General features: G+C 40.2%; 1 protein-coding gene across 3 annotated transcripts in view; it reads right to left on the reverse strand.

The window, feature by feature from the left end:
• Nucleotides 1-18,309, reverse strand: part of LOC111868008 (GPI transamidase component PIG-T) — a 34,686-nt gene that overhangs the window by 15,200 nt on the left and 1,177 nt on the right. For all 3 annotated transcript variants that reach the window (XM_023858340.2, XM_023858339.2, XM_033752892.1), the window contains exons 2-7: nucleotides 16,170-16,347; nucleotides 15,673-15,907; nucleotides 15,503-15,589; nucleotides 14,724-14,906; nucleotides 7,711-7,912; nucleotides 5,286-5,438 (exon numbers count right to left, since the gene is read on the reverse strand). In XM_023858340.2, the coding sequence (XP_023714108.1) occupies nucleotides 5,286-5,438; nucleotides 7,711-7,912; nucleotides 14,724-14,906; nucleotides 15,503-15,589; nucleotides 15,673-15,907; nucleotides 16,170-16,347 (1,038 nt within the window). The remainder of the gene's footprint in view (nucleotides 1-5,285; nucleotides 5,439-7,710; nucleotides 7,913-14,723; nucleotides 14,907-15,502; nucleotides 15,590-15,672; nucleotides 15,908-16,169; nucleotides 16,348-18,309) is intronic.

Consider the following 18,309-nt stretch of genomic DNA (forward strand, 5'->3'; position numbering starts at 1 on the left):
GTTCACCAGTGTTCCAGAAGGACATAGTGCTTTCATCCTCACAGCTGAAGAGTAAACCAAGCAAGAGACCCCGCGAACATGAAGGCAGTATGCTACTCCAGAACACTGGCAAATATCTACTGAAATACGTATATGGCGTTAAAACCCAGAAGATCATACTCTTCGTAGCCACTGGTGCCAGAACGTCCAATCCAGCATGTAATATTAGTTTTGTGTATACAGAGTATTCAGATGAAAGGTATCCAAAATAAAAAATTTATATCTTGGAAACTGTCATACATGTATCCAGTTTATGTCATCAGAAAGGAAAACTCAAGAAGTTTTTTCATGCCTGGCTTATGCACATGTGCCAGCTGGTGACCTCTGATGAGCTCAGTAATGATGTCATGTCTACACCACAGGAACAGCTTCAATGCATGTTGAGGCTAGCAGAGTTTCAATCTCTTACGGCTGTCCAGCATCATTTTTGAACACAATATGGACGTCAACCTCCTATACAGAAAAGCATTCGGTTCTGGAACAACAAACTGAGGACTAGAGGTAGTCTGCTGCGTATAAAATCTCCTGGAAAGGCACGGATCTCTGAAGAAAAAGTCCATCACATTAGAGAGTCATTCCAGTGAAGTCCGAGCAAATCGATTTGTACTGCTTGCTTGCAGTTAAAAATTCCATGTGCGTGATGTGCTATACAAAAGGCTCTGCCTAAGAGTGTACAAGATTCATATGATCCATGCATTAAAACCGAGTGACCAAGTAGCACACACAAACTTCACTGTGAACGTGCTAGGAAGAACTTATGTGTCACCTCAGTTCCTCCACCAAATGTGCTTCTCGGATGAGGCAAGGTTCCATGTCAAAGGAGTTGTAAGCAGGTACATACAACTGCAGGTTTTGGGGCTGTCAAAATCCACATGTCACACATGAGTCGGGGAGAGGCAGCCCGAAAATGAACGCATGGGTCAGCTTAATGCATGACAAGTTTATTGGACAATTTTCTTTTCAGAAGACTGTGACTGGACATTCATACTTGGACATGCTGGAGTTGTATGCGCTGCCCCAACTACCACCTCAAACTATCCTCCAACAAGATGGGGCACCACTATATTTCTGCCACCATGTTAGGAATCACATGGACAGAGTGATGGCTGGAAGATGGATCAGAAGAGGTGGACCTATCGTTTGGCCTCCTAGCTTGCTAGATTTAACCCCACTGGATATTTTATTGTGGGGTTATGTGAAAAACACTGTCTACCAGGTTAAGATCAATGACCTTCAACACCTGAAAGCCCACATAAGGGCCACTGTGGCTACAGTAACACCAAATATACTTCAAGCTATGTGGAATGATTTCAAATATCATCTGGATATTTGTCGTGCCACCAAGGAAGCCCACATTGAAATTTACTGAGAAAGTTATATACTCAGAAAAACTTTGATAGTTTCCCTTTGTAAAGGTGTAAACCAAAAACATGTGCAATAAATGCTTTCTGAGATATAATTATTTTATTTTGGATACCTTTCATCCACACACCCTGTACTGTGACATGTAGACCCATTGCCAAATAACAGCTGTGTGAACACGTGACAGTACAATAGCAACTGCTATGGAATAGCTCTGTGGACATGTTTCCTCAGCAACAAGAGAACACGCAATAATGGAAGAAACTTTTTCTGTGCAGTCCATGCTGGGACTATATAATGAGGACTAGCAGTTCAGTTGAGAGTTGAAGTTGTGAGAAGTGAGACGCTGGTAGCTCAGACAGGTCAGGAACCCAGAGGAAGAGGAACATCCACCACTGAAAGCCACTACCAAACAACGACTAGCAAAGACTCAGAGGACTTTATGTGTGCTGTAGTTAAAGTGCTCTTTGGAGGGTGTAACTAGATAAGACTGTCATAGTTACTTGTAGTTATAAGGATAAGTACCCAATAAATCAGTTACCAATCCAAACCCCGTCTACAGTCACACACAATCATGTGATAATATTAATGTTTTGGCTGTTAGTCAATGCATGACAAGATAAGAAATTCTGAAATGTAGAGCAGCAAGCATCCTTTCCTGTCTTAACACAAACAGCCCCATCATAGTCCATATGCACCACACATAAGCCTCTGGCTTGCCGTGCTGTTCCTATGTAATGTCATTATCAGTTATGGATAGGACTGCCACACAGCGGTGAGACATACCCACGCTTCAGCTGAGACTGTAATCTTGACTTTTGGGAAAAACAAATTTCCATCAATCAAGGCAAGTATATACAGTGGAGACATAACTTACAATGCAAGAGTGGATCAATGATGGGGTTACCTCTGGAAACTGTACCTACAGATTTGAATTTCTGAAGGTTCCACACATTTGCTGCATTTGAAATCATTCAGATTAATGTATTGTAACATGTTTCGTTACTGAAGACGCCGTTCAGATTGTTAATTGGTTTATTTAACAACCTACAAGTATCGGCTACAATTAATTACAACACAGTTGCAGGATTTCACACTTTATAACCCTATTCGCAATAATCTGTTCACTCTATCTTCAGTAGTCTACACGTATTCACAGTACGGGAGCTATATAAGTGTCACTGTATTACACACTCCCAATTATTACTCAGTTATCACGAACTATCACTGATTATCACACATGTCAGGTTCTTCTTTCCACGACGGCTGCTATATTCCAACTCGCTTTGTAGGCTGCTGCCTTGAGAACTCACTTCGGTGGCTGATACACTTTTAACTCGTTCACTGCTGACTGGAGAACTGTCTTCGGCGGCGGCTATACTTTTAACTGCCTTCGGCGGCTGTGTAGTTCCCTTATATAGTTGCAATGCTTGCCTGTTACGTAGCAATGCTGTTGGGAGTTGTTTATAGGTACGTAGCAATTGCGGTGTTGTGTGTTATGTCACCGCGGGGAGAGGGGCGGGGTGTTGACTTGCCTATTACCATAGTAACGACAGCGCTACGATGCCGCCATGTACTGCTGGGGACGGAGGGGTGTCCTCCATTGCGCAACACGTCACAGTATTAACATAAGAAAAGATTACAAAATGAATATGGGAAGAATTCAGTGGTCAGCTTCACACTCTGGCTGCTTTACCCTGGGGAAAGAGCTCCCAGTACCCACTGGACAGGAGACAGGGTGGGCCCCAGTCTGGATGATGTGGAGAACAGAAAATTCTTGACCCTACCAGGATTTGAACTCTGACTGCTCAGTTGTCCAGCGCATAGCCAGTCATTATACTGACTCAGCTATCCTGGCTCCCATATAACATGTAAGTAAGATACATAAAACAGACCAATTGTCTTTTTCATTATATAATGTGCACACAGGAAATATATTGTGACATGTTGAGCTATGGATGACGCCCCCCCCCCTGCCAGCCGTGATGCGCCGAGCGAAGCCGAAGTTAGCCAAGTCCTAGCATCCTGGTCGCTATGCAACGCGAGTCAACAGCAATGACGTCACCAAGGGTACCGCGGGTTGCTAGGCAGCGCGGGTAAACAGGATTGCGAGAGACGACGGTAGTAACAGCGGTTACTACCACTAGCGTTGCTAGCAACACAGCGCCAGGCAACAAGGGTGCTTATTACATGGCTGTTTTCTGTATTGTCCGATCGAGGCTACATGAGGAGCAGTGAAGGCTATTCAGAGTGAGTCCTTGAGCTACCTCCGAGTTAGTTCCGAGTTAGCCAGCAACCAGTCAGTTGTATTGTGGCATTTGGAGTGTAGTATTTGTGATACTGCAGATAGCAGTAGTTCTAAAACTGTCAATTGTGTGATTGTAAGTGCGAATGTGAAATAAAATTCGCTATATCAAATACGGCGTGAAGTTATTTGTCGCGTTATACACCCAATATGTGACAATATGTATATCATACATTTGAGGCGCATTCAGATATTTAATCTTTGTGTTTTGACCATTTAGTTTTTACTGTCACAATTTACCTTCTGCTTCTTATGCAGATAAAATGCTGCCTGAAAGTCTGCAGTAAACAAAGAACCTGACTCATGTTTAATGAACTCAGTGTCTCACCTATGCAAGGACAGTCGTGAGCAGTAAAGAGTTCTGATATAGCAACCAGGCACTTCAGGATTCACAGCAGAACTGATGCTACTGGAATAATCCAAAGCCATGTATTCTAACAACAATGTCACAAGATAAACTGAAGATCCTGGGTTTAATTACTGAATAAAACTTCCGTAATGAAATATGAAAACAGTAACCCAAAGACAATTCCTTTCAAACAATCACACTAAAACTGGTGGTGGCTAACATAAATACGCTAAAAATCAAAGACATTTCAATTTACATCATCGAAGTAGAATAAATGAGCGATGAAAAGAACTGAAAATGAAAGATGTTTCACTTCAGAATAGACAGACAGCTGTAAGTACACACTGTGACTCTCTGGCCATCATCTTTAGTTTAGATCATAAACTGCTGTGAAGTTAATGAACAGGATGGCCATGGCTTCACTCCTATTGCAACTCCAATGTACTCTCTTCAGTGGAGGAGCAGAGAGCAAGATACTGCCTTTGGGTCTTCACATAAGGTCCATTACTTCTTTCCAATTTTAACCAAAATAGAAAGACTACTTAAACCTCCCCAATATAAACTGAAACAAAATTGTCTGGTGGGAGCCAAGCTTGACCACCTCTGTGGTCTAGTGGTCAGCATTCCTGGCTACAGATCTAGAGGTCCGGGTTCGATTCCTGGTGCTACCAGAATTTTTCTGAGAAGTAGTGGGTCTGGGACGGAGTCCACTCAGCCTCCTGATGATAACTGAGGAGCTATTTCAAGGAAATAGCGGCTTCGGTCAAGAAAACCGAAATTAACGGCCGTGGGGATCCGTTGCGCTGACCACGCGACACCCTCTATCTGCTAAAGTTGGCACTAAACTTCTCAGTCGGTATAGTTCGCTTGCGGACTAAAATCATGGAGAAGGAGCCAAGCTCTTTCATTCAGATGGATGGGCAGAGACAGACATGACAAAGGTAATGTGCTTTTTGCAATTTATGTGAACATGCTTCAAAAGATGGAGTGAGTTAATATTAAGGGAAGAAACAAAGTTTTTCCAGTTGCTGGACTTAATTTTTCACCTGTTACAGATGACAAATTATTTGTTGAACCCTGCAAATAACTGTTACATATATTTGCAACATTGCCATGTTTATTAATTATTTTATAAATACAACAGTTTAATGCAAGTAATAAATTAAAACACCAAATTTTAGCAACCCTCTTTCTCGAGGAAAATATATTTTGGACAATTTTAAAACTTACACGGTTTGATTTCTTTTCCATTTGCAACAATCTTGAGGGTATGAAGATACAATGGTATAAACCATGGAATGTTTTCCAAATATACAACATCCAGTGCTTGCCAGTGTCCATTGTGTAGTTTGGTGACAATTCCTCCACGTTCCTGGCCATAGCCTGGTAACATAAAAGTCCAGTAATTACGAGTACTTGCATGGTATAAATACATCTCTCAAATTACATCTGTTGAATTAACAGATTTTACTCTTCAGTCACCAGGAGAGAGAGTGTCTAAATAAAATCGGGTAGTTTCACATGGAATTCAATATTGATAATGGAGACATTTATACTGATACTGAACTGTTAGGTTCTCCTTAAATAGCTCCAATACCCAATTAAATTGAGCTGTATATTACCTTTACTTAAATTAAAAACTTCTGTACCTAAATTAAAACAAGCTATTGCTAAGTAAAACTACTTAAATTAATTAAATAACAGAACTCAGTCTTAAACACTGCACATTATTTTTATTTACATAACACCATGGTTATGTGTATCATATAATGTACTTCCTTGATTCTAAGACATTTCTTTTTGTTTTTGTTTGTTCTCTTCATATTTTACAATTTCTGAAATCAGGGTGTGTTTTACATTTGACGGTTTCTAACAATCATCAAAAAATTACATTATATGACCACAGTGCAAAGAAAATCTCCATGTCCATAACACCAGTCATGGAATAATAAACAAAAAGATAGCAACAAAGGAGATTCTGAAAGTATTTCTGCATATTTCTATTAAAGTCATTACATGCGACATTATATAAAACACCTGATGGGGCTTGGAGGCTGGAAATGCTAAATTAAAATATTATCCAAAACATTGTGATGAAGAGAGATCAGGCACTGTTCACTTTTACACCTGTGTTCATTACTGCATCTCAAGTCGATAGCATCGTTTTTCTGGAAAATCTATTACTAAATCTGGGGTGTCTTAAAATTGACGGCCATCTTTGAATTGAACAAATATGGCATTTATTTCTTTCCAGTACTTTAATGAAACATCTTACCAGGTTTTCTCAAATGGAGGAAGCTATGGGTTTTCAATATTTTTTTTTCTGGGAGAGGGAGTTATTTTCTGCTACCAAGAAATTATGTGTTGTGCCTATATAACAGATCCAAGTTTGTGGCAAGATTTTGTTAATTTTCTGCATTATCATGGAAAAATATAGTACAATAATATCCTGCAACCCCATATAATGCTCTTTATTCTCATATAAGGTGATGCCACTGCATTAACTGTTGTCATGGTCAAAGAAGTAACAATGTTTACCCACCCAACTACTGAGAGTTGATTAGTCACTTCAACTCTATGTAAGGTTTCTGCTTGTTCTTGCCGTTTTGTATTCCCATACATGAAGCCAATCTTTATGCATTATTCATGTCTTGCATATAATTCTAAATAAATTAACAATTTTAACTATATTTAGGGATTTAAATTTATCGTATAATTGTAATAAATTACAATTTTATGAACACATTCCATCATTACTACATTAAAATGTTTCAGAAGGTGCTCATGATCCCAGAAACACATCCCAGCATTAAATGTGGTATTACTGTAGAGCAGAAAGCTGTCAATACTGGATATTCACATTTACAATGTTAACAGCGTACAACTTTGACCCTGCCATCAATCAGTATAAGGTAAGATCTAAAAGTCTGTGACAATAGTATATTAATAATAATTATTGTTTCTGGACATTACCCACTGTTTTGTTTTTTATCTAAAAACAATATTTCGGAGACTGGATTCCGTCTCCATCTTCATGTAAAAATCTACTCAGTTGGACCCAATCAACAGAGCTATTTACTATCTCCAAACTAGCTCTATCAATCAGGCCCAACTGAGAAGGTTTTTACCTGAAGACAGAGACAGAATCCAGCCTCCAACACGTTGTGTTTGAAATAAAAAACAGGATGATGGATAATGTCCAAAAACACAATAACTGTTTAAGTATAAGGACTTATGTAAGTAAAGTAAAGCTATCCCTGTAACAGGCCGTGAAGGCCCATAGGGTTGTGAGACGTTAAGGGTCCCACATTACCTTGACAATTGGCTCAGAGATGGCGGTAAGGTTGTCAGCCTTATGCGCCGGCCATGCTTCACTCCCCAGGAAAATCATTTAATTCCTGGTATTCATTTCTGTTAGAGGCTGAGTAAACCCCAGGGCCTAGTGCGGCCGGGAGGATTAGCTCAATTGAAAAAAATCCAATGACCTCATCGGGACTTGAACCCGCGACCTTCCGGCTTGTAGCACAGTACCTTAACCACTATGCTACCGATAAGGACTTATGTAACATTTAAAAATGGTGAGGAAACTGGAATTTTCATACAAGACTCCATACCATGCCTGAAATTGTTACATATTCATGCTGAAATGACCTACCAATAATGTATCTATTAGCAAATAATACTGGTGGAATGTTAACTCCATAAACTCGCGATGAACTATAAACTGCTGCAATATTGAACATGCCATCAATGTCCAGTGCCTTGATATCATAAACAGCAAACTTGCTCTTGTGGCCACCACGAGTACTGGTAATTACTGCTGGTGGAGTTGGAGTCAACTGAAAATGAGCTCCTGTCTGAAACACACGTTAACATATAACGGACACAACTGAATAATAATCCTCTCAAAAAATAAGTCTGTGATTTTGTAGGTTATAATTTACTGATGCACTCTTTTTGTGTTAATTCATGAGGTAAGTTGTGTGTGAAGCAGCACACCCTTGAGATGTGCACTTTTTCCTTAAAATGTCTAATTTGCTAGTCTACTGCATTTCAAATGTCAGAATTAGAGGAGAGGTGACCAACCACAATGTGAGAAATACATTCTTACAAGTTAAAGTAACAAATATAATTACAGATAACAAACATAAATGCAGAAAGCAATAACATACAAAATTATCCTCAAATGGTTATAGAAGGTGAATTACACAGAGTCTGTCACAATTCATGGGCACATTATTCAGTGATTTTGAGTAACTATATACAGTAAAACCTGTCTTCAACGGAATCTCAAGGGTCTAGAAGACATTTCTGCTGAAGCCAAGTTTCCATTCAATCAAGGTATATTAAACCAGGACATGCATGTATTGGAGACAAAATAAAACACCATACTCATTAATTTATTCACACTATATTCAATGAACACATGCAAACATTACATTGAACAGGAAAAAATTGCAGTATTCACTTTTTATAATTTTACCAGAACTCAAGCAGAGTTTTTTAAGAAATTACACTAAGCATGTCTGAATCATTCTGTTGTATCGCAAATTGCTAGAGTCACTTTAAACTTTTGACAGCATCTTGATAAGTCTTCACTCTAAACTTTTCTTCCTCTATCGTAATCTCATTTTCTTCTTCTTCTGCTTCTTCCTCTTCCTCCTCCTCTCGTCTTTTTCGACTTTCTCTAAAACTCTGAACTAACGCATCTATATCCATTGTGTCCGGTTCTGTTTGCATATCTCTGTCTGTGTTTATGTAGTCCTCATCATTGCAGCTACTGAAAGGAGCTTTATTCATGCAATTTTGTAAGCCGTGCTCATCATTCTCATTTTCTACACTAGCAGTAACTTCACCCGTAACAGACAATTTATCTCGCTTGACTGTAAGAATCATTTTTACTCTTGTGTTAAGATCAAGTACAACTCTCGTCTTTGTAGCTACGATGACAACTTCTAAAGTAAAAATGTAGGCCTAGCAGCCTTTACTGAGTAAAATTTCCAGAAAGGACAAACAGTTCAGTTGAATTTCAGTGCAGATAGTGCAGTACCGCTAACAAAATTCTGTAGAATGTATAGGATTCCTAAAATTCTTCTAAATGATGCATTCCGGAAAACTGGAAATTTTCTGTATAAAGGCTTATTTTGATTTCTGTTTCTGTGTTAGACAGTTTGCATTTAATCCAGAACATTTAACTTCTATTTCAGACCCAAAGTCATGGGACCTGAAAATATTTCTGTTTAATAAATAGTCTGTGTAAAGCAGGTTTAACTGTGTGTGTGTTTCTATATACTAGGTGGTTCAAATATGACCGGGACTGATTTAAAAAAAAAAGAAACATAATTGCTAAACACTTACTTGCACATGTCAGTCTTCAACGTACTCCCCTCCGGAGTCAACACATTTTTTCCAACTTTCTGGAACCATCCTGATCCCCCCCCCCCAAAAAAAGACTTGTGGTTGGCGGCGTATCCACTCCCGAACAGTCTGGATGACGGTGTCGTTGTCCACAAGCCACATGCCTTGCAAGTCTGATTTGAGCCTTCCGAACAGGTAGAGGGGCCAAATCGGGACTGTATGGCGGATGTGTCAGAAGGTTCCATTTCAATTTCCAAAGAGTTTCCATTGTTGTTTTGGCCGTATGGGGGTGTGCATTGTCTTGAAGGAAGGCTACCCACTTTCCACCTGTCTTCCGCTTGGATTGGATCTTACTCCAAGTTCCTTGATAGTGATGCGCCTATTCTCATGAATAAGCACGTCTGCACGATCAATGTTCGGCTCGGTGATGGATGTTTGCGGCCAACGATCATGCAGTTCATTCTCCACGCGCTCTCTGCCCTCTCTGAAGCACTTACACCACTCAAACACATGGGTCCGTGAGAGACACTCTTCCCCATACTGTTGTTGGAGTCTGTGGTGAATTTCAGTGGACTGGACGTTTTCTCCAACGAGGAATTTGATCACAATGTGTTGTTCCATGCTCCGCGGTACCTTCTGTTCTCTCATCACTCTAGCAACTTCCAGACAGGACTGAACAGGTTCTAACCCTAACAGGAGGGGGGGTGGAGGTTGTGGCTTCACTCTCTCAACATCGCACAGCTGCTGTGCAGTGCGGCTTATTTACAAAAAAATCAGTCCCGGTCATATATATAAATTTTCACGTGTTGGGTGTGTGTCACGCGACAAATAACTTCTCCTGTTGTCATTTCCATTCACTCGATACAACCCAATAACAATGGACTTCACCTCATACTGGATACTAGTAGCTGGCTCAATCAAAGTAAAAGTCACACAGCGACTGACGACCTGCCAGTCAGTAAGTCTTGGTGTCGAGCACCCTCCTGGGGCTCATGACCAGATATTTATTACCGTTTGACAGTTATGGTCTTATTACTCACTACTCAATCCTTATGTAGCTTCCACACTGACAACACAGAAAACAGTTATATGATAGTTACCACTGTTGCGTGATGTTGTGTTTACAGGCGTTGCTGGGGAACGCTGCCACACATTCCTTGGGTCGCAGATTTCCTGAAGATGTTCTTTTGCGCCATGCCACCACTGTTGCATGGCGGGACACCTTCCTGCTAGTTTTCTTCGGCTGTGCCACTTCCACACGGTGGCTCACCCCTCTGCAGGCAATGGCCATACTTCTTCGGCACCCATCCTTTCCCTGGGTTCATTTCTTCATTTTTTGCTGGTTTTTGTCCCTACGCCTTTTCTTCTTCGGTGCTCCGACCTGCATTACTTCGGTGTCTTTTATGGGGACTTCTTGTTGTTAGGCCACCTCAGGTTTCCTGTCCACTGAGGTCGGCTCTTCTTCTTCTAGACGTTCCTCAATCTCTTGGCAGGCCATCATCTCTTCGTCCATTTTGGCCACCATCTCCTTGTGGCTGGTGCCCATATTTTCTTCCATGGCTTTCATCCTTGCTTTGGTCACTTCTGTCGTTGCTTGTGTAGCTCTTGTTTCTGCATCCATCTTTTCTTGCCAGGCACTCACCTCTTTCAGCAGGAGTTCCATCATCTGCTGTGTGTCCATCTTTGGCTTTCCCTGTAGTCTTAGTCCAATTTTAGGTCTTAGATTGAGGTGTGTTCATGTTCGTAAACCAATTCTGACACCAAACTGTCACGTGTTGGGTGTGTGTCATGTGACAAATAACCTCACCTGCAGTCATTTCCATTCACTCAATACAACTCAATAACAATGGACTTCACCTCATACTGGATACTAGTAACGGGTTCAATACTCACAACTCAATCCTTATGTAGCTTCCGCACTGACAACACAGAAAACAGTTACGCGATAGCTACCACTGTTGTGTTACGTCATGTTTACAGGCATTGCTGGGGAACACTGCCGAGTTGTTGATTGTTGGGTAGCAACTAGCGCGCTTTGGCTCTACTCAGCACGGTACAGAGAAACACCGCTTTCCCTATTGTTCCGTAACCTTGTTTCCACTGTCACGTAACTTGGTAACCGACCATTTATCAAGGGTCTGTTTTCATGGTAACTCCTGTTGCCTAGCAATGGTTAGACATGTCACAATATATGAGGGTCGTACTGAAAGTCATGAGCAACAATTTTTTGTAAAGTAACATGCTTCATTATTGACAAACCAAATACACCACCTCAATCTACACATCTTTCTTTATTTTTCCACATAATCGCCACTTCTTTGTACACATTTCTCCCAGCGTTCTGGGAGTTTGAAAATTCCCCTTCTGTAAAATTCCATTCCAGCCATCCGAAGACACTGACGCACTGCTTTCTGAATTGCCTCCCTTGTCTCAAAACGTTGTCCACGCAGCTGATCCTTCACAAATCTGAAAAGATGGTAGTTGGAGGGTGCCAGATCAGGGCTATAGGAGGGGTGTGGAAGAACTTCCCACCCCATCTTTGCAATTGCGGGACCGCGGGACCCAATGAGCACAAATTTTCCTATAGCCCAAGCTTTCAATCATCTCCTGTACTGCACTGTGTCCTATTCCAAGTTTTTGGGCTATTGTGTCCACAGTCACATGCCTGTCATCTTGAATGATCTCATCCACTCTTTCCTTGTTGCGTTCAGTTGGGGATGCTTGAGGATGACTGCTCTGAGGCTCATCTTCGATGCTGGTGTTCCCATCTTTGAAATGTTACACCCATCTTCGAACACTGTTTGCACCCATGCACGCACTTCCGTAAGCATGCTGAAGTCTCTGGTGAATTTCTGCAGCAGGGATTTTCTCTTTCACAAGAAATTCGATGACAGCACGCTGGCGAAACGACATATTGTTGTTGGCCATTTTGTTAGGAGTGATACTGGTCACGTGATGCAAGCTATTGATGTCACAAGACACTCAAGGTTAACACAACAGCTTGTTCCACCTTCCACTGCACTCTCTTTCGCCTGCTGTTCCCAGGTTGCATGCAAAAAAAAGTTGCTCATGACTTTCGGTACGACCTACATGTGTATATATATATACACACACACACACACACACATTTCCATGTTGTCTCTTTCAAGGAGTTATAACAAGGAAAGGCAGAGCCAATCAGTCAGTTAAGAGTTTGGTTCTGCATTGGATGCTGTGCATGAAGCAGAAGAATCTACACTGTTGGAAGCCGTCACCAGGGAACAGCTGATGAAGACACAGCAGGCTGCAAAAAGGCTTAGAGGGTGCTGTGATGATTTGTGAATCATGGAGATAAGTGATGGCACTGTAACTGCTTCTAGTTCTGAGTTGTGTGCATAAGTGGTCAATAAATAGTTTCACCAGTCCAAACCTTGTCTATATTCACCCCTAATTTGTGATAATATTAACACGGGTCCAATTCAGAAAGTTTGAGAAATTTTGGAAGTTTGAAAGCAAGATAAGGACATAGCAGATATTAAGCATTAACAAAGAATGTTATACAAAAACTGCAATAATAAAACTAAAATAAGTGTCATTTAATAATGGAAAATATTATAAAAACTGCTAAAAGTATCCACCCGTGACATATCATGTGAGCATGCTGTATTATTTAAGTGGCTGGCAACACTATACTCAATAAATTCAGACAGCTGACGGAGCTACTGAACAGTTTATCGAATGCGTTTCATTATTAATGCATATTTTAGTTTAATGATTGAAGTTACTGTGAAATTTCTCATTTAAACCGACAATTTCTTTCTTTGAGACTGCCAAGATTTCTTCATCTTTCTGAAACTGGCCCATGTTAGCATTAACTTTTTCACTCAGAACATTTGGTTAATATACCCATGAATTATGCAGACTCCCACTGAATCAAACTGCATAATATTTTATAATCTATATTCGAATACTGCATTACATGAGAAAAGCCACTAATTACATGCAAATACACACCTCCATTTCAGATAAAATTTTTGAAACATACTACAGAGTCCTAATTGTACAAAGAAGACATATTCTTTTTGGTCCCCAAAATACGATGAATTCATTTATGCCTTTGAAAATATATGATCAAAATAAGTCTCAGTTATATCATGATCTTGCATTATCATGTGACCCCATGTTACAGGTTCTGGGATGCTCATAGTAAATCTATACTTTTAAAATTTTGTTATTGACTTATTAGACTCTAATGATTAATGCCTGAATTTGTGGCTGTGCGTAAAAGAGATTCAATCTTATTAATTTCTTTTAACATACTTTGCTTCAAAGGTATTCCTATGGATGTTATTAATGATCTCCCTACAGAAATTGTACAATAGCATCCCTTAAAAACATACAGTTTCAAATCGCAGCGAAAACTTACACTATCATAATGTCTAACTACATTTATCACTTATGTGAACAGGCTTTTCAGCCACCTAGGCCACCTTCAGGGCATTGCTATCTATATCATGCTAAAACACACCACCCTTACATTCAGTCTCTGTATAAATACTATCACAATGTCGCTGTGTGACAATATAACACAGTGTGCCAACAGAACACTACACAGGCTGGTTGCACGTGGTACTACTCAGCTGTCCTAAAGTTTTGGTAGGTGAGGGGAGCTGTTATTGCAGCCGATATGCCAGCTGACTAAAGGGAAGAGGGGGGAAAGCACTGACATACGTGCTCGCAGAGCAAACCTGGCTCCTATCGTATAAAAGTTTACATAATGGTACTATAGCCCTTTGACTACCAAGCCCATACTTCTAGAAATGCCAATGCTGCAGAACAGATGCAGTGGCACACCTACAAAACTTCCTTAAACAACCTTTTAATAACCACAAGTAAAGATCATATGAAAGCCTGTTCTTTCATCTAAACATGGTATGCCACATCTGACAGTATTAACTGAGAGGAATGCTGTGCCAGCTGATCAAAATCGAGCTACTGCTTTCAGCTGTGCAGTTTTAACACAGGTACCTTGAAAAGATCTAATTGGCTTGTGGCATGTATAAGGTTAGGTATTAAAATTTTACCTACATTTTTTCTTTTTATTTTTATACATAGAATAAATGGCAGTTGCACTTATGTATGATACTTGACTTGAATATCATAAAGTTGTCCATGTACAATGTCTCAATCCAATTTTAGTGCCCAATCAAACAACAATAATAATACATGGAAAACTGCAATTAATTACTAAATAGGCCAAAATTTCTCTGAAATGGTGGCTTTTAAGAAGTCAACAAACAAAGCAGCTGACATGTAAATGTGTCAACACACCTCATTTAGTGCAATGTCAATGTAAATATTACTCATTGTAGCAAGGGGACATGCTCCACTCAAACCGATTCCAAAAAGCTTCTTTATGGACCAATCTTGATTCCCTGTTCCTAGTATGACCATGTCGTATACCAGGGACACTGTCTGCCGTAGCTCCACTGACATCTGGGAACAGGTGGTATCCTGAAAATAGATATGTGACAGCATATTGCCAGTCAACAAATGTATTTTATGGATAAGAGTGCAATATTCTACATAACTGGTTGTTGTTCAGCACTTACATAGTAGTAGGGGACCCAGGTAACCTTGCAACTTTACAGCCATGTTTTCAACCATGTTAGCATGGTCAACCATATACATTTATTTGTAAAACCAAAAGCTTATACTTAGACAAATTTTATGTTGCATACTGGTCCTAAACATAAAGAATTCAGTGGCTGGCCTTATTTCTGAATTAATCTTACCCTGCATACTGGTCGTAAACATAGAGAACTCAGTGGCTGGCCTTATTTCTGAATTGATCTTACCCTGCATACTGGTCGTAAACATAGAGAACTCGGTGGCTAGCCTTATTTCTGAATTAATCTTACCCTGCATACTGGTCATAAACATAGAGAATTCAGTGGCTGGCCTTATTTCTGAATTGATCTTACCCTGCATACTGGTCGTAAACATAGAGAACTCGGTGGCTGGCCTTATTCCTGAATTAATCTTACCCTGCATACTGGTTGTAAACATAGAGAATTCAATGGCTGGCCTTACTTCGGAGTTAATCTTACCCTGCATACTGGTCGTAAATGAAGTCCCAGAGAATGGTAGTTGGTGTTATGAATATGGCCAGCATTCAGCAACGTTGACAGCCCTTTCTGAAAGAAAAATTGCTGTAGAGATTTACTTTATTACACTACACTGTTTCTGTTGTGTATAAAATGCCGTTTTATTTCATCACCTTAGCATCACAAGGCAGAAGCTTCTTCCATGGGGTCAAATTTTCAGTACAAACAATTTCTCTTGGAAGAGTGGAATAACGGAGGTATGATGAATTCACGGCTCCACTTGATACAATTCCAGCTGGTCGAAAAGTGAATTCAGGATTCAAACTGTTTGATGCATCAACAAAATTGAATGAAACACAGAGTAACCCTGACAGAGCTCCTGCCAGTTCCTTCCAAGTTTTATCAATGCTGAAAGAGAGAGATATGTAAATCAAACACTGTTCAGTATCAATGACAAAATTTTCAAAATACACAGAAGAACTGTAATAATCGTGAGAAAATCTACCTTAAGCCAACTTTGGCTATGCTCGAATGGTGCTGAAATAATCATGCAGATGGAATAATTATGCTCTGCTTGGATGGATGGGCAGACGCGCGAACGAACGAACGAATGAACGAACGCACACACACACCTCTCTCTCTCTCTCTCTTTCTCTATTAAAATGCTTACTTTTTTGTGCTTTCTTTAAACCATGCCCAGAGTTCAGCTCCAGGTGCTGCATCATGTACAGGATAACCCCAAGTTTCATGTCTCCAAAGCCCTTCAGTAAGGCTAATGTGAAGCTCCTGGACATTGTAGCGGCCTACAATTTCTCCAAGAGCCCGTGGGAACAGATGGCAATGTTGAACTGAGAAATAAAAATTATTTCATTAGTCTTTCTGAGGAGGTGCTGAAATGTTTTAAGTATTACAATAACAAAATTAATTTTTCTAACATATAACATATATATGTACTCCTTTATACTGGCTGTTTTGTGATGTACTAGGGCAAAAATATCCACTAAACATACAGGCCAATTTGACACCGTTACTGAGCTAAGGGCTGGTGGAAAAGGCGGGAACTCCAGTAACTTGACTGAGTTCATATCTGTACACTGTCTAGGTCAGCATGGCTGTGTTGTGTTGCAGTGCAACTGTAGTGAAAATAACTAGCAAATTTACAAAGAATGTGATAAAATGATTTCATATATGATCTCTGCAATGGAAATGCTAGGGCTGCTGTGGTGGAATACCGGCAATCATATCCACATCACAGAACATTTAAGAACATACAGAGAACTTTGAGAGAGGCTCATTCCTTCCCGCCAGTGAATGCAGAATGTGAATAACAGTATGGAGATGATGATGTTCTGGCAGTGTACCATAGCAATAAACCAGGAGCAAGGCAACTGCTAATATAGTCAGCAGATGAAGCCACTGTTGGTATCCAAAAGAACTGGGTGACTGCAATGGCAACATTTAATGGCACAATGACTGGAAGAATGCATGTAGTCTAATGGTGGGCATTTCAAACATGTGTTGTAATAACCTTAATCATCATAAGCATTTAAAATGATGATAATAAAGGTGAGAGGAAAACATGTTTTTTATTCTGTGCTACATTAAGCTAGTGCTTAACTCAATAATGGTGTCAAATCAACCTACAGTTTGTTCCATATATTTTGCACTATGCTACAAGCAGGAAGGTCGTGGGTTCGACTCCTGACGAGGTCATTTGATTTTTTCAATTGACCTAATTCTTCCAGCTGCACTATGGCCCTGGGGTCGACTCAGCCTCTAACAGAAATCAGTACCAGGAATCTTCCTGGGGTAAAGGGCAGCTGGCATGTAAGGCTGATAACCTCACCACCAACTGTGAGCCAATTGTTAGGAAAATGTAGAAGCCTCAACATGTCACAACTCTCTAGGCCTCCACAGCCTGTTACAGAGTTACCTTATGAACCAAGGTATGACACTGGCCATGCCATAGCTCAAGCGGTTACTCGCTAGCTTCCCACCACAGCAGCCCGGGTTTGATCCTGGTTCTGGTCAAGTGGGATGTGGTGGACAAAGTGGTGCTGGGGCAGGTTTTCTCTGAGTACTTCAGTTTCCCTTGCCAATCTTCATTCCACCAGTTGCTCCACAATCACCCTCACCTATCATCTGGGGCTGGTACAATAGGCCAGAAGTGGTCGCAGTACAAGGGACTTAGTCCCACCCCACTAGCAATAAAAAAAAAGGTATGACACATCTTGTGTGGGCAATCATATGGAAGAAAAATTCTGTGTACATATGTTTGAATTCCACTGGTTTATGAATACTGCAAACATGTTGAAAACAGAATAATTTTTCAACAATGATGTAATGGTTCATGTCACTAACTGATGATGATGATGATGATGATGCACTCTCATTCCATTCCACATGGAGTTTATCATGCCCATCCCAATGTTGAATCTGTAGATACTATTAAAAAACATGGTTTCATGACTGAAGCCACATTTCCATCCAGAAGTTACAAAATACCTATAGCCATTTTTTCTACTTCTGGTCAGCAAAATAAAACAAATGCAAAAGAAAGGTGTACCAGAAGCTCATCTGTTCATTTTCAGATACATCAGGCTCATTGGTGTCAGATACAGCCACAGTCTGGCTCAATGCCTTTCAACAGTCAAGAAATGAGAACATGCTGCTGCCTACGGTTACCATTCACAATATGACACCTTAAAACTGAAGAAATTTGAGATGAACAGCAAATTTCAGTTGGAAGTATCATAAACAAAATGATTTATTAAAAAGAATTAAGAACAGAACCCATATTCCAGAGTTCT

The sequence above is a fragment of the Cryptotermes secundus genome, unplaced genomic scaffold, assembly GCF_002891405.2.
Source record: "Cryptotermes secundus unplaced genomic scaffold, Csec_1.0 scaffold508, whole genome shotgun sequence".
Classification (NCBI taxonomy): Eukaryota; Metazoa; Arthropoda; class Insecta; order Blattodea; family Kalotermitidae; genus Cryptotermes; species Cryptotermes secundus.